The sequence below is a fragment of the Lichenostomus cassidix genome, chromosome 2, assembly GCF_008360975.1.
Source record: "Lichenostomus cassidix isolate B80296 chromosome 2, HeHo_3.0, whole genome shotgun sequence".
In the NCBI taxonomy this organism is placed as follows: Eukaryota; Metazoa; Chordata; class Aves; order Passeriformes; family Meliphagidae; genus Lichenostomus; species Lichenostomus cassidix.
The window spans coordinates 71273891-71289908 of NC_139482.1; the positions used below are offsets into that span (position 1 = coordinate 71273891).

Sequence of the window (16018 nt, forward strand, 5' to 3'; positions counted from 1 at the left end):
GTTCCTAGAAATTCACCTCTGTTGTCCTGTAGTGTAAAGTTTGAGCTGCTGGCTGCCTCAGGAGCTAAGGAGAATGAAAACTGATGTCCATTGTAAGAGTCATCTTTATCAACAGCACTTAATGTTTGTATCAGCTGAAACAATAAGAACAAAATTATCTCCTAAGTCAGTGAACTTTACGTTTATTTATGTACTCTAAAAAAACTGCAAAAGCAAACTTTTATATTATCTTTTTCTTCTGCTTCAAGGCAGATGATGTTGCTATGTGGAGTTTAAGAAAAGTGGTCCACATGCTGCTGATGCTGTTTAGGATCACCATACTATTATATCCTATACTGTAAGCAAGTAACATAATGAATTTTAAAGTTGGCAGGAAAATCATGTTGATTTCAACAGAAGACTTGGGTTGATGCCACTCCAGATGGGTAGGAAACCTCTGCATGTGACAAGCAATAGAGATGAAAGGTGAGACAGACCAAGCTGACTTTATATTTATCTACCCAAATCTCATGTCACAGAAATTGATTGGCTGAATCTTCCAAATCATCTGCTGCTTTGAACTACTTAGCACTAGGAGTGGCAGACTGAGAGTTATCTGGCAGGAAATAGTTGTATCACAGACAGGACCTGTAACACTTACAGACCTGAAATTGTTTTTGACGGAGACAGTGGAGACGCCTGAATAAAGCAGAGAATCAAAGAATGAAAATGAATCAAGAGTAACAAGGTGCAGTAAAGAAAATAACTTTCAAAAACATACCATCATGTTAGCTGGAAGAATACTAAGTGAAATCAGGTACCGTGCAGCCACTGCTTAATTTTGCAATTAAGTTTGATGCAATGCAAAGTACACCTCTTGATGAGGTAATGCAAGAGTAGTAGCAAAACTCATTTAATTTGGAATATTTTTTTAGTACAAGCAGACAACACACCTGTTCTGCCTTTGCATTTTCACAGACGAAGGTCTCATAAAACATGGCAAACTCTGGAGCGTTGTCATTTACATCCAAAACCTTAATGAACACTGGGACACGGCTGCTTTGTTTGGGGTTGTCTGAAATGACAAAGCCAGAATGGAGATTTTATTTAGCTCAGTTACCAACTCAGTGCAGCAGAAGAAAAGGGCAGACTTTCTCTGCTTCTTCTCACTCACAGCACTCCAGTTATATTCTGTTGATTTCTGGTGAATGCTTTACGGGATGAATGTGGTATCATTACTCTAATTCTGCATAAACTATAAAGTTAAGATTGAGTAGGAGCTCAGGAGTTACAAATTCCTTTGACCATTCCAAGTATGATTATGAATGTATGTGTGATATATGTAAGCATAATACAGGGACTAAATTAAATCTATTTATTAGCCTAACAGATACTGTTTGGTGGCAGTGAAGTGTCTACAACATATTCCCCTCCTTAGCTCTCAAACAGGAAGACTGAATAGTCATGAGGATGAGATTGAGTGAGTTTTTTTTCTTCACTTGGTAAATATAATACTCTGTGCCCTACAAATCTTGTGGCACAGTTCTTTAAGCTACCACAATTATCGTTATGTTACAGAAAGAGTAACTGCAACTGTGATCACAGATGCTTTCTAACCTGTTGTGAATTTACTTGGCTGATGTTCTAGAGTAGATACTAACATGTATCACCTGAAGAACACAAGCACTATACAGAGCATGCAGATCCCCCTATGTAAACAATCTCTTTTTTCCCTATACGGACTGCATAGTGCCAAGAGATTGAATTTGACAAGGATATTCCTGAGCATAGATTACTGATGAAAATGTTGTCATATTTCTGGATAAAAATGAAAACATGTGCAAATGCACCACACTGTATAGACCATTCCTTTTCCTGTTGGGAGAAGATAGGCTTTAGTCAAAAAGATACACAGAATAAGGAACAAAAGCAATGGCAGCAACCTTACCTAGAGCCATGGATGGTGAAATAGGTAAGATTCTAAGGCAAAAAGTCACACTTAACAACCACTCACTCCTAAAATGCACAAGATCTGTCCCCAAACAAATCTGTGCTCACCAATCAAAAGAAACCCAAGAGACATTTCCATTGATCTGTCTCCTTTGTGCTCCATATCACACAATATCCACCTAGGAGTATGTGGGTATGGGAATGTGAGAGAGTGAAATTTGAGGGAAAGAGCGTGACTGAAATAAGTTTCATTTGAAATAAACACCTTCCTTTCTCTTTCATGAGGGCTCACATTGAATTTTCCTGTGTTGATTTCCTACCCATGTTAATATATTTTATTGATGCATTTTAACCTACGATTCAAGGGAAAAAAATAGTGCAATATATTCTTCTACAAGCATTCATTATAGTAGCTTGTTGGTTTTATTTTTATATTTATTCATTAGAGCAGCTTCTATTTATTCATTATAGTAGCTTCTATTTATTCATTATAGTAGCTTGTTGACTTTAATAAAAGTCCTATTAATGTGTTTATCATACTTTTATAAATGTGAAAATGCCTTCTCCAAAATTGGCACTGTGTATTTGTATTACAGAGCTCAGTCATTTGGACAAAATATTGTGCTTTAAGGCTCCACAGTCCCATTGAAGTTAATATGATTCCATTAGGCATAAACCTCCTTCTAATATGAGCCACTAGGCTAAATTCATTTGTTGTATAAAATAACAGTTTATGTATAATATAGACTAGGCTGAATTCCGTGCTAAAATACATCAATAAAAAAAGTTGAATTTTTATAACAGGCAGAAATCAGAGGCACTCATTTGAAGTCACAGGACTATTGGCAAGACTATTTCATAGGGCATACTTTTCTAACAAATACATTCATATTGGCAATACATATTGGCAAACATGTTTCTTCTCCTCTCAAGAAGGAGAATTTTTTTCTTTCCTGCTTTTTAAAACTAAACCTACATCTTTTCATTTTACTTCTAGGTGCTTAAGGTTCTCAAAATTTGAAATGATACTGTAATAAGCAGAAACTTCATATAAACTCTAGGCTCTATGAACATATTATGCCTCTTCTCTGATTTAATGGAAACTAATATACATCTTCAAGTCTTTTTTTGTTTGGATTTTTTTTGTCATCATCTTTCAAATTATTTGTGCAATTTAATTGATGTAGGTTAATTTGTTTACATTATCTTTTAATTACTGCTGAGCTCCATCTCCATAGATTCAACAAACTGCTTACATCTATTTCTCTCTACAGGGATATATTTTCTGCTGAGCCAGCAACCAAACTGTTAAAGTGGGCTTTTTCCCAGAATATAGCCTCAAATCCCTGCCAATGCTTGACTTACCCTTAAGTGTTAAGTAACAAATATATAAAAATACTCTGGGAATTGTCTCTGGTAAATCAGCTGTAATTCTGCAGCTGTGACTCACTAGACCTGTGTCCCATGTTTTCGTGCCAGTTCGCTGTCTGGCTGTGGCAGAGGTACTGACCCGGTGTTTCACCAACTATTTATTTGCAGCAGTCACAGCATGATTGATTCTCTGGGCTGCTGAGCAATTGCAGCTCACACTGGTGAAAAAGGAGAACATTTAGAAATGGAGCAATCTACACTTACTGACAGTTCTAGACAGCGGCAAAACAACTTCTGTCTCTCCTTTTTTATTTTACTGTAAAAATGAAATCAAGAACAGTCATCACTGAAAGGTGTTTCTCCTTATGATTTTAATTTTTTTTTCAATATCAAAGGGAGTACCCACCTGTCTGAAAGCACATCCTGTCTGTAACTTGACTGGATATTTTCTTTAGATTACTTCAGTGAAATATACTCGGAGCTGGATGAGATAATGTCACTGAGAGTTAATCAGTGATTCTATGGAATTTAGTGGAATGGGACTCTAGCCTTGCTAGAAATTTCCAGGTTTGGCTGGGAACAATAAGCAGTGGTACTTTCCAGTCTAGTCTCTTGAGACTAAAATCAGTGAAGTCCTGGATCAGAACAGTAGCTACATTTCAACCAAAAAATTGCCTTTGGAAGATATCTACCCTAGTTATGCCAAATTTGGTCTAGGCTTAGTAAAGCACACCCTGGGAAGCAGCTTGCTGCAGCCTGAAAGGATTCAGACTAAAGAGGGATGGACATTAAGACAGAAGCCCATGTCAGACACAGAGGTTAAGCTGAGAGGGTTTGGTGCAGTAGAAGATCTGTGCATAGGGGAGGAAGCAAGAAACCAAATGAGTATTTCCTGTAGATGCTGAGCTGGTTTTCACACAGTATGCAATTTTCTATACTGTCATTTCAGCCCTGCTGGGGTCAATGCATGTGGTCCTGCTATTGTCAATGGTAAATGTTCTTGCTATTCTTTCCTTTTAAGGGATTTATTTTTCCCCTTCTGCTCTACCCAGGAGCTGTAGTATACAACTCTTTACCTTAGATCTCTCCTTCAAGAACTTAATAGAAACACAACCACCTGACTAACAGTCAGTGTTTGGTGTCCTGAAATCCCATACCCAGCATTAAAAGGTACAAACTTTCATGAGAGGGAGAAAACTACTAATATCCTATAATTCCTATAGGCTCATACCCACTACTCCATCATACAACCCCATTTGCTTGCCTCAGTAGCATTGTTTTACATTGGTTTTCAGTTTTAAAGAAGACTTACACAACAAAGAAAGTTAAGTAATCTTGAGCTCTTAACCCTCTTCCCACTGTTAAGCAGTGTATAAATAACCTATATAAACTACATAGTGTAGTGTATGGTAATGGAGCCATACATACATACAACAAAAGAAAGTAGAGCTTACATTGTCTCAGAAAAATCAAAAGCTTTCTAGCCTCTGACTTGCAAAGAGATGTTGTGACAGTCACAGAACTGGTGTTTATATTGAATTTATCTACCATTCCACCATAAACATAGGCACTGTGACTCAGCAAAAGCAAATAGAATTGCATTCCCTGATATTTGAGCATTTGATGTACTTATAGATAAAACATAAAAACAAAGAGGATTGTTTATTAAGACCATCTCGAATAGATGTCCTTATCTTAGACCCCTGCCATTCTGACTTCTAAAATCAACATGCAGTGTTATCACAAGATTGCTACTTTGGAACAATCCTAAACTAAGTGACTGATTTGCAACTACAGCTTGTAATTTCAAAGGATGCACATAAAGTAAAATATGGAAATGCATAAAACTGATTAAGATCTGGGCACCTAGCTCAGCCCAGCCACCTTAGCCTTATTTGAAAACATCCAGTCTGAAGGAGACTGAATTCAGCCAAGGAACAGAGTTTGGCTTTAAACCCTCTGTTTTGCAGCGTTACAGTTCCAGAACTCAAAAACCATGCTCGAAATTTAAAATGGCTATTACTGATCACAAAACACAAAACTGTTGCCTTTTCTCCTTGCTAAGTTACCTCTTCACGAACTGTGTATCCCTAATAAACACAAAACTGCAGATAACCTCTTGCAGAGTTACTGCTTCTTCATTAGTATTGAGTGAACTATCCATAAACCTGACATGTGTCCAGCTGTGCTTTCCACACACTCAGCTAGAAGGCTAAATTCATTACATCAGGGACAGGAGTGGTATTTAGGTTTAACTTACTGATCTCTGCTGCTATTACTGTAATGTTGTGCCACAGCAGTGTTTCCCGGTCAAGGGGTTTTGAGGTGAATATCGAACCATTTCCTGAATTGATGTTGAATACTCTGTCCATATCAGTGTGACGATCTACAGAGTACCTGCAAATACAGAGACAGGGGTTAGAGGAATGCTTTCCTTTTAATTTCTGTGTTCTAAAACCATTTTCTAAGACTAGACATCAAACAGCTAGTAAATGGGGTTTCCTTTTGTTTTCAGCACAGGCTTCAGAGTCTTTATGTATTCACACAAAGAGCTAGTTCTGAGCTACGGGATAATGACACATTGGAGGTTTGATTTAGAAGGTGGAGTATTGTCACTGAATAAATGAATTGCTGCAGAATTTACATACCTCTGAGAATCATCAAAGCTTTGTTTTTAGTGAAAAATGTGAAGTCTGTGCCCTGAAAGATACGAAGTTTATTTTAAGGCTGAGTTGGCTTTTCCTTTATAAAACCCTCTTTTTATGGTTTGATATCTCAACTGTTCCAAATAACTTCTGATACAAAATTTGACAGCTGGGGTGCATTTGTGCCTTTCATTTCCCAGTGTTTAAAAAGGCTGCCCGCCCAAACCAAGTCAGCACGGAACAGAGGTTCATTATTCCATGGTATGTATCACACAAAGGTTTGTTGTAACTCATTAAAACTAACATTCTTAGCCCTGCTTGATGGTATCTATATGTGAAAATGAATGCTAAAAAGCTCTGGATGAGCTCAGAGTCTAAAAACAGACTCAAATTTTCAATCTGATCTTTTGCTTTTTCAGCTGAACTAAATCCAAGTTTAAAAGTAGAACTCTCCAGATCCCGGGAGAGGGTGCTACCACCTTGATCCAAATGCTGTGACTTAGTTTCATCTCTCCTGAAGGGAAAATTCTTGCATAAATTAAGGAGGTTTTGACAGAAATATGTCTCTGATGTTGCCAAAGCAAGAACGCAATTGCATTATTGTGCTCTTGTTCCAAGCCCAACTGTGTGCTCATGCACAATCCAGGGCAGATCCTTAGGAAGTCCAGGGTGCTTCCTTGGTCTCCTTGCAGGCCACGTCGATGGAGACAAGGCAGCAAAAGGCAGCAACTGCTGTCCCTTGTGTCCAGACAAGGATAAAGATAATGGCTGAGGTGAGGAGCACTCAAATTAAAACTGGGCCAGGAGAATGACTGGCAGAGTTTACTGCCACTACACAATTCTGGGGAGTGCAGAGGCTGAAAAAAGATTTCTCTTCCCTGCTCTGCCCTAGAAGCAGCTGCAAGATATGCCCTTTATTCTGCACAGATTTCCTAGTGCCTGTGCAATGTCTCTTAAATTCTGAGAAAGATCTTGCATGAAAGAAGGAGGGAATAGAAGAAACCAGTTGTAATATTATTCTGACAGAAGTTTAAAATGAACTGATTTGCTAATTATCTTGTAACTGACTTTTTTTCTTTGTTGCAAATAAAAAAGTGGGATACAATGCCTACAGTGGGTTAAACTTATTAGGTCTTATTCCAAAATAAGAATTTAAGTGTAGCCTACCTTTCTAAACAAAACAATGGCAAGTATTAATTATTTGCACTAAACTGTTTCTCTTTTTCCACGGCAAATTCCTAGGGAAGCACCCAAATTACACTCAAAGGTACTGGCACAAAAAGCTAACAGTTTTTGGTAGGACTTGCATAGGCACACCTCTTTAGTTCTCCAGGAGTTCAGATTTGGTTTTCATTCATTGCTGTCACTTTACTGACAGTACTGCAATTCTGGCTGCAGGAAGTCAGCTGTGGTGTCACTGACTTAGTTCCTTTATGCAGCGCTCTGATGTTACCATCAGATTGAAAAGTGTTGCTTTGTCTAAATCTAAATAGCACGTGTAAATTTGTTGACTTGGCTGAAATGTTTAATGGGAAAAAGTTTATACAAACTGGTCTTACTCTTTTATATTTTGACAAAGTAAGTATTTGATATGGTAAACATTTAATTTTAACTTTCATTCATTCAGGCTTTTATATGATATTATGTTGGTGTTTTGTGAATTCAATTATTTTTCAGATATTCTGTGGCTCATTTCCATATCTTTCAGCTGAAATACTTTGGTATTTCCATTTTGCAGTTAAATCTAGATTTTGCATTCTTCTTTGAAATGAAATATCAGGATTTTCCATAGATTAGCTGTTCCAGCTAACTGTAATACTATGTTTCAGACTCTTATTCAGCAAGATACTTAAATAAGCAACTAGCTTTAGGCGTGAGTTGTCTGTTCACTGGGTTTCTTTCTTCAATTTTAATTTCTCTTCAGCTTCATATTTTGAATGGACTTAAAATATCTTACTGTATTAGCACATTTTAATGCCTTGGTGTATAGCAATCACTACCTTTGTAAGATTTTCCAAATTCAATCTGTGGTACAGTATCTGGAAGAAAACAAAAAGCGTTCTGGACTTTTTCTAAGATTACCAGGGCTGTAACATTGAGGGCTTTTTCTTCAAGATATTAAGAATTTTAAGGTACAAGTATTTGTAAAGCTATATGTATATTCAGTCATTTGTACAGTGGAAACTCAAACTCATTAAAAAAAAAAAAACAACCAAAAAACCCAGCAGAGACAGTTTCTTAATGGAATGTTAATTTTATTTCTTCATATCCCAAAGAAAATACATACAAGGTCAGTACAGTTAAAGCATATTCAAATTATACCATTAAATCTGGTCTAGAAGGATGATTTTAATAAGCTAGACTGTCACTTCTGTTTCTCAGTTTGCATAATCCAGTCTCTTTTGATCAAAGATTTTTAATTATGTTGAATTGGTGGGGATTCTGACTTCTGGATCACAACCTAGTAAGAATTAAGTAGACAACATCAAACTAATTTTTACATTTATTTAATGAAATTACTAGTGTGTATTTGTCAGATTTCAGGACTTCATCTCTTTCAAGCTTTGAGGAATTGACAAGCTAGGAAGTTTAAAATTATCTATGCAGACTCCAGTCTCTCCTTGTACATAACATGAAGAAGGGAACGGTAAAAGAGAGAATCTAACACATGCAGATATGTTGTCAGTAAAATACACAAACAAAATTTAGCCTTACATTTGTTTGCAGATCATTTTCATCTGGGATACTTTAGTAAATCAAATCACAGCAGGAAGACAGTTCCAGTGACTGATGAACTTCATTATGCCTCTGAGGAGTTACTATAGCACAAAAACTCAGCTAGCAATTTAAAAAGATCTGATGTACAATACAGCAGTGCCAGTTTCAGCATTATTTTTTATCAGTATGCAGCGGTTCATATTATTTCTGTGTAGATCAAACACAAGCAGAATGCAAAACTTTTTTTTTTATAGCACAGCTGGACAGTAGAGTGCTACTTAGGAGTATGTTGATGTTACCACACATAGACACAAATATAGCCAAACACATATTGATGTATTTTTGTATTTTCTCAATTTCATGTCAGAGCAAAACTTATAAACAAGACTTAGACTGATGCAATTTAACTGTACCAATACACAGGTCACAAATGATTATGCAGTCTTACAACCAGGGCAGATATGAGCTTCATATTTTGCTATCCCTTCATTGTCTTCTGATATTCAGCAGCTTGTTGTCTAATGTAACCACAAGTCAGGAAGATTTGTGGGTCAGGAAGGGATGTGTGTGTGAATTTTTCATAATGCATTTTCATAATGATATTGTGAAGGTTTCCTTTAATGGAAGATCAAAGGGGCTTTCATCTAACAGAGTTAGGGCTCAGTTTGTTTAAGAGGAGAAATCTTCACTTGAGTAGAGGAGAAAATGGAAGGTTTTCATTGTAATATCAAGTGTCTAAAGATTTTATTTTTAACCATCAAAAAAATTGACAAGCAAGTGACAAGTCATATATATACAGTCTAATTGCATCTTCCCCGAGGCTCAGAGTGAAAATTGAATTTAGCATCTCTATTGCATGATAGAAAAAAAAAATTACCCTGTCGAAAAGATGCAGACTCAACTCGAGCCCCTAAATTCTAGCAGATACCCAAGATATTAGCACCATAAAATTACATTTATTGCAAGTTAACATCTCTCAGGCTACTGCTCTCTGCTGATTTCCTTTCTCTTTCACTGATTTTCATGTTTTTTCTTGCTATGTTTATTTCTATTACTCTAACCTCTTTCTCATTTTTATTTTTCTTCTCCTTGCACTTGGCTGTTGCATGCTATTAAGGTAAAAAGTAGACAAGCTTTTTGTTGCACTGCATCAGTTTTGACACTTCAACTAAATTTTGATCAATAACTATCTGATACTTAAATATGCGAAGTACTTTTACGGTATTAAAGGACTGCCCTTTGAAAGTTAGATATGTTTTAGCACACACATTCAATTAATAGCAAAGAGCCGGTAGGCAGTACTCAACAATGAACAGCACAGTCCCTATCCCCTGTAAATCACTTATAATTAGGAGCTGGTGCTGGTGTGAAATGCAAATGGCTGTAGTTATCACCACAGGGAAGGAGGGAAGCACTCCCCTTACTCTCCAGTGCCATTAGATATAAAAGAACAGGTTCCTATGAAGACTGCAAGGGGCCTGGGTGTCACCCCAACGCATTTTTCATCTTCATGCTGGCATGCCCATGAAAATGTGCAACAAAAGATGTTCATTCTGTCCTGGGGCTTCACCAAAGTGTGCAAAACATTATGCTGCTACTTAGGTGACTCTGCTCTGCTGCCCCAGAACACAGCTATAATTGTTGCTTGTCATGATATAAATTTAAGAAAACCTTAATTAAAGTTAGAAGGCTTAGTCTTGAACAAGAATTCACATCTAGGGCATGCCATGCAAACTGAAGATAGAGAAGGTTTTTGCCAGAAACGTTTTAGATTTAGGTTCTCCATCTAGGAAATTAAAATTAGAATATTTACTGCTCTCACAAAATTAGCTTAGACCTTAAAACTTACTCTTTATTGTAAGATATCTTGACAAAAGATAGCTTTTTGCAGGAGTGCAAAGTACTGATGGACTAGATTTTTATTAAGCGTGCACTGTTCTATTTTGGTCAAAGGCTACTGTTGAATTTCTAAGATGCCCAACTCAGAAACCTGCTGAAAATTGACCTGGATTTATTATTGCTGCACTTTTCAATTCCTCCTCTTGCTGCCTTGTCAGTAGCAATGAACTTTAATTAAAGCACACAACTATTTAAAAGTTCTTTTATACTCTATCCGACATGACTTAAGTACTCCAGTATGCACAGAAACAATACACATCTTAATTTACAAAAAAAGAAGACTTAGGTATAGCTACTCCAACCTTAACATTTCCTCCACTTCCTCTAAGATTAGTTTATTGATTCATGGCAAGTGTTAATTTATGAAGCTCCTGAGACTGACTCTTATCTTACAATCCTTACACTGATACAGGTGAGATCAGAGCCCATGTATGCACATGAGCTGATTTTGAGGCATTTCTACTCGCAGTTTAGAGAAGATAAATGTGGCCTCTGTTAAGCAGGTCTGGACAGACAGAAGATGAAAAGGCTGGTGAATCACACCCCTGTCATATAGCCAAGAGGATGCACTGCACTGGAAAATGTTAAAGGTGGAAGGAGAACACTAAGATTTTGTTAGTTCTCTTTTAGCAGTAAAGTTTTTCATAGTAGAAATAACCACATACATTAGTTACTGAAGAGATTAGGATATAATTCAAGATGCAAAGGCCATGCAAACACATTCACACGTACCTAGATATGCTCAAGCTTGAGAGATCAATTACCATGTACAATACTCCATATTCAAGCATGCCCTACAATTCACATTGTTACAAGTGATTGCTTTTTGTATGTGCTGACATGATAAAAGCAAAATTAAAAAATTCCCAGACAAGCTGAAGTAGTATATGCTTACTTGACAGGGTTCTTGGCAGCATCTGGATCCTGAGCAGTTACTGTTCCTATTACACTGTTTACTGGAACATCTTCTTTCACTTCCATTATGTATGCTGGTCTGCTGAACATGGGGGGTTCATCCACATCCTCCACCTGAATTCTGACTGTAGCTGAGTCCTTGAATGGCCCCAAGTACAGGAATCGAGGGTCCACATGAGTATTGGCAGCTTCCACTTTGAGAATATACAAGTTTTTGCTTTCGAAATCCAGAGCCTGGGAAGAAAAAAAAAAAAAAGTTTGAGAAGCCTGCGGGGATTGCTGTGCCTCTCAGAGGAGCAGGATGAATGGTGGGAAGTCATGGAGACATCTGTGCTAGGTAACAGGAGCCTGAACTGGGATTAAAATGCCAACAGAAAGGAGAAAGAGCTCTATGCCCTGATAATACATCAAAGAAGAAAGGCACTTTTTCAAGGAATTCTATGCCTGGAACTCCTAAACACCAGGTAGTTTTCTCAAATAGCCTTAACTCTTCATGTCTGTTATCCAGTCATTTTTGGCATTTTGATGATTTCTTGTCTATTTCTTGTCCATAAGCACCATACACTAAAAGAGGGAAGATTTTCTAGGTATTTCTTGTTTAGATACTGGCATTCCATCACTGAAATGAAACACGGTGACATCTAGTGTCTGGATATCCAGGACCACCCACTAAGCCAACCATGACTTTAAGATAGGCTTCGACTATAACACACACTGGTAAAACTACAAAGAAACAGCACTGAGAGACTCTTTGTCACTACTTGAAGAAATGTGGGGACAGAGTAGTCACCCCGTTTTTCCATTACATTGCAGAAGATTCACAGCTTCTGTCAGCAACAGACAGAAATGCAAACGGAGTTAGACTGATATCATAATCAGACCCTGGAAGGCATCTCCTAAAAAACAAGTAATGACAGGTGTCGTACTGATATCAACAAGCAAGTGCATGTTCGGAAAATCTACACAATGTCTATCTAGCGATGACTGAACTTGAACTGATGAAGGATGATATCTGTAACCTTATCAAGTTTGCCTGATAACCCACTGTAAACAATATTTCTCAAACATTTTCTGACAACCAATGTGCAACCTAGTAAATGATGTCCACTGTGATCTCTCAAGGCACTGTGATTTTTTTTTTTGCTAAAGCAAAAGCATGCTGATAGATTTATTAAATTTTTGCAAAATGTCAGTCAAAAGAAATTTGTCTATGTACTTTAATTTACTATAGCTGCACAATTCAAAATCCTCTGATAATGCAAAATAGTCAATGTGACACTCATTATTTCTGTTGTCTTAACACAGTATACATTCTACTAAGAGGGCAAATCCTGCATCATAGGGAGAAAATCACAGTTGGATGGTGGGGCTTCCTTAAGTTTTTCTGTGGGTATGCTCAGGCTGTAGAAGTTTTTCTCAGTTACACCCCACTCCTTAGGTTATTTGCTCTCTCAGGTCTTCCAAAGAATGTGCATTTGTTTAGTAAAGGATGTGTAAGAGGAAGGATATCAAATGCTTGCATAAAAGAAACTTTACATAGGTAATGTAGAGATTCCCAATATACAGAATTTAAATTAACAAAGCCTACATGTTGCACTAAAAATGAAAAACAAATATGTGCTAGATAAAGTTTTGATTGATGTTTCAGAGGTGGCATTAAATGTGTTAAGATACCTTTTTCACAGTTATAATTCCTTCCTGCGTGTCCTTGTCTGTGGTAATTCCAAACATGTCATATCCATCCCCCTCAGTGATGCTGTATTCAATCTCTGCATTTTCATCCACGTCAGCATCGCTAGCTTTTATCCTGCCAACAGGGGAGTCAAGTGGCGTGGACTCAGGAGCTCTGAACTGGTATGTGCCTACGGCAGACAGAGAGAGAAAGCTGGTTAGTCAGTCTCAAGGTGCTTTGGGCACCATCTCTCCATGCACTGTCCACCCTGGCCGTGTGCAGGTGACTTAGTGAGTCACTGTGTCTACAGAACCTGGCAGGGCAAAAGCCTTCAGCTTCTGCCGTACTTCCACCTTCAGCTTCTGCTGTGCTTCCACCTGGGTAAAAGTTACTTATTTTTCTATCTGTCTTCTCATTTGGAGCACGGGTGTTTTGCTTTGCTACAAACATACAACTTTAGCAACAGATGTCCCTTTCTGGACATTCTCATGGTCTCTGTTGTCCGCATCAGAATTGCATATGAAAAATGTCTTGAGGCCAAAGGGTAAATATTAAGAACTGTCAGAAGCCAGCACAGGTTTGTAATGCTAAATCTGAATCCAGCTCAAAAGCCTATTAAAAATGTACTACATTGAATTTTTGTCTGAAAAAACCCCTACTTGTGGCGTTTTGGCATTATGAAGCTGTATCTTCAGCTTTTATATTGAAGACACTTATGACCAGAGATGCATAATTAACTCATTGGGAGCAGAGTGTTATATTTCTTCTTAAGTTGCTCTAATTTAAGTGGAAACTCTTTGCCCACAGCTAAGAACAGACTTTGAACCTAAACGACAAGTTGCTTCCAATAACTTTCCCAGTGACTTAACTGCCAAAGCTCACTGATTTGTCTGATAGTATCTGCAATTATTTTCTGTAGCAGCTGCTCTTGACTTTGACACACACTGACACTGTGATACACACACAACATACAGAGAGCAGTGGTCAGACAAAGGAAAAAAGGGAAAAAAAAAGAGGGAGAAAGAAGGAAGTTAGGACAGGGAAAGAGAAGAGGATGAAAGGTGAATCACTTTGAACCCCTTATGGTCATGAACGGTCATTCATAGAAGTTACTATCCAAGAGAGCTTGCTCAACTGATTCCCATAAGTATCACACAGATACTTGAGAATTATTTGAGACAGGGGAAGTAAATAGGCAGAAATACCTGGTATATTTATGTACATGCTTTTGTTTCTGTATGCAAAGAATATAGGAAAACCCATTGAAGCAAATGCTTTCTGGTTATAAATACTCATTTCTACAGAATTTCTCTTGGGATATTTTTGCATACTTACATAAATTTGTTTCAAAACTTAAATATATTCGATTACAACAGATACCTTAAAATGCAATCAATCACGAAGTCTGAAAAAAATAATAGTGAACAAGAAATACAGTTCAATGCTATTTAATACATAGGAAAAATGTAAGTTGTTTCTGCACATTAATTCACCTCTCAGACTGTCAACTGCAATTGGAGTAAAAATATTAAATATTTGTTTCCCAGTTATTGCAATTAACCTTAGAATGATGCTATTGATTACTTATGTGTTCTCTTTTGCTTTCCTAAAGGAAGTTTGATACACACTAAATTCACAACAGAAGAAAAAATATCTAAGGTGAACAAACGCCAAAACAAGAACCATTTTTGTTCATTTTAGTGTTACAACACAGAATGTAAATATTTCATACTCTGGGGGAAGCGAGGTGGGTTGTCGTTTACGTCAGTCAGTGTGATGTTCACAGTGGTGGTTCCTGATAATCCTCCCATCTGGCCTCCCATGTCTTTAGCCTGGATGACCACTTGGTATTGCTCCCTATTTTCACGGTCCATGTTCAGTAAAGCAGTTTTAATAATGCCTGTAAACATGAAAATTAAAAAGTGGAGAGTTCACGGGTAGTGCCTTTGATGGAAATTCTCATTAAAAAACCTGGCAGTACAAAGAACAAAACAACTCTGAATAGTAAGTAAACTTTGCCCAGTACAAATATTTACTGTTATGAGATGGTTCATTAAATTACAGACTTGTCATGTCTCATCTCAGGCTACTGCCGATGTGACAGACACAGTATTAGTGGTACTCACAGAAAGATGTTCTACTTATTTGTGAGCCATGTTATTTTACATAACTATTTACCCTCTTTCAGTTCCATGCTAAAATCTCTCGCTGAACTGGAAAAAGGTTGTTTGTTCATTATTTTGACAGATGTGGTAAAAAAAAAGCTAACTTCAGCAAGACACCATTAAAGAGTGAAACAACATTAAATGGAAGAAGAGAAATTATTAATTAAGAAAATTATGAGCATCCAAGCATGCCTGAGTATATATATTTCTATTTATACATTGATTGAAATGATTTGCCAGTCACTTCCTTCTTCAAAGGCACAAATATCAGTTACAAGGCTAACTCCTATTGAAATTCAATCATTCAGATTTACCATGAAACAAAATGTTTGCATTCTCAGTGGGTCTCTTAAGGTAAGAATTGACTCCTTTGTAGGCAAAAGGGGTGAAATTCAAGTACTGAAATCCATTACCAAATTCAGTGGTTTTGAAAGAGACAGGTTTCACTCTAGGAGTTTTACAACTGATTTCCATGGCAGGAAGATCAAAACTGTGGTTTACATAGCTTCCCTTGCCCCATACAAACCTCTTGATAAAAGTTTATTACTGGAGAACTTCCAGCTACTTTATCCTTATTACAAGTCTAGGAGAGCACATAGTACACTGTCCAAGTCAGAAAGAGTGCATCAGTGCAAAAATCTTGGCTTGTGTTATCTAATATCTTATGCTTGAAGGGAAGCTCCCTTTGATCTTTGCTCTCCCTC

General features: G+C 37.2%; 1 protein-coding gene across 1 annotated transcript in view; it reads right to left on the reverse strand.

Moving 5' to 3' along the window:
• CDH6 (cadherin 6) overlaps window positions 1–16018 on the reverse strand; it is a 103532-nt gene that overhangs the window by 11433 nt on the left and 76081 nt on the right. The window contains exons 5-10 of the mRNA XM_085052100.1: window positions 14882–15049; window positions 13152–13339; window positions 11458–11711; window positions 5561–5697; window positions 933–1054; window positions 17–134 (exon numbers count right to left, since the gene is read on the reverse strand). Of these exons, the coding sequence (XP_084908226.1) occupies window positions 17–134; window positions 933–1054; window positions 5561–5697; window positions 11458–11711; window positions 13152–13339; window positions 14882–15049 (987 nt within the window). The remainder of the gene's footprint in view (window positions 1–16; window positions 135–932; window positions 1055–5560; window positions 5698–11457; window positions 11712–13151; window positions 13340–14881; window positions 15050–16018) is intronic.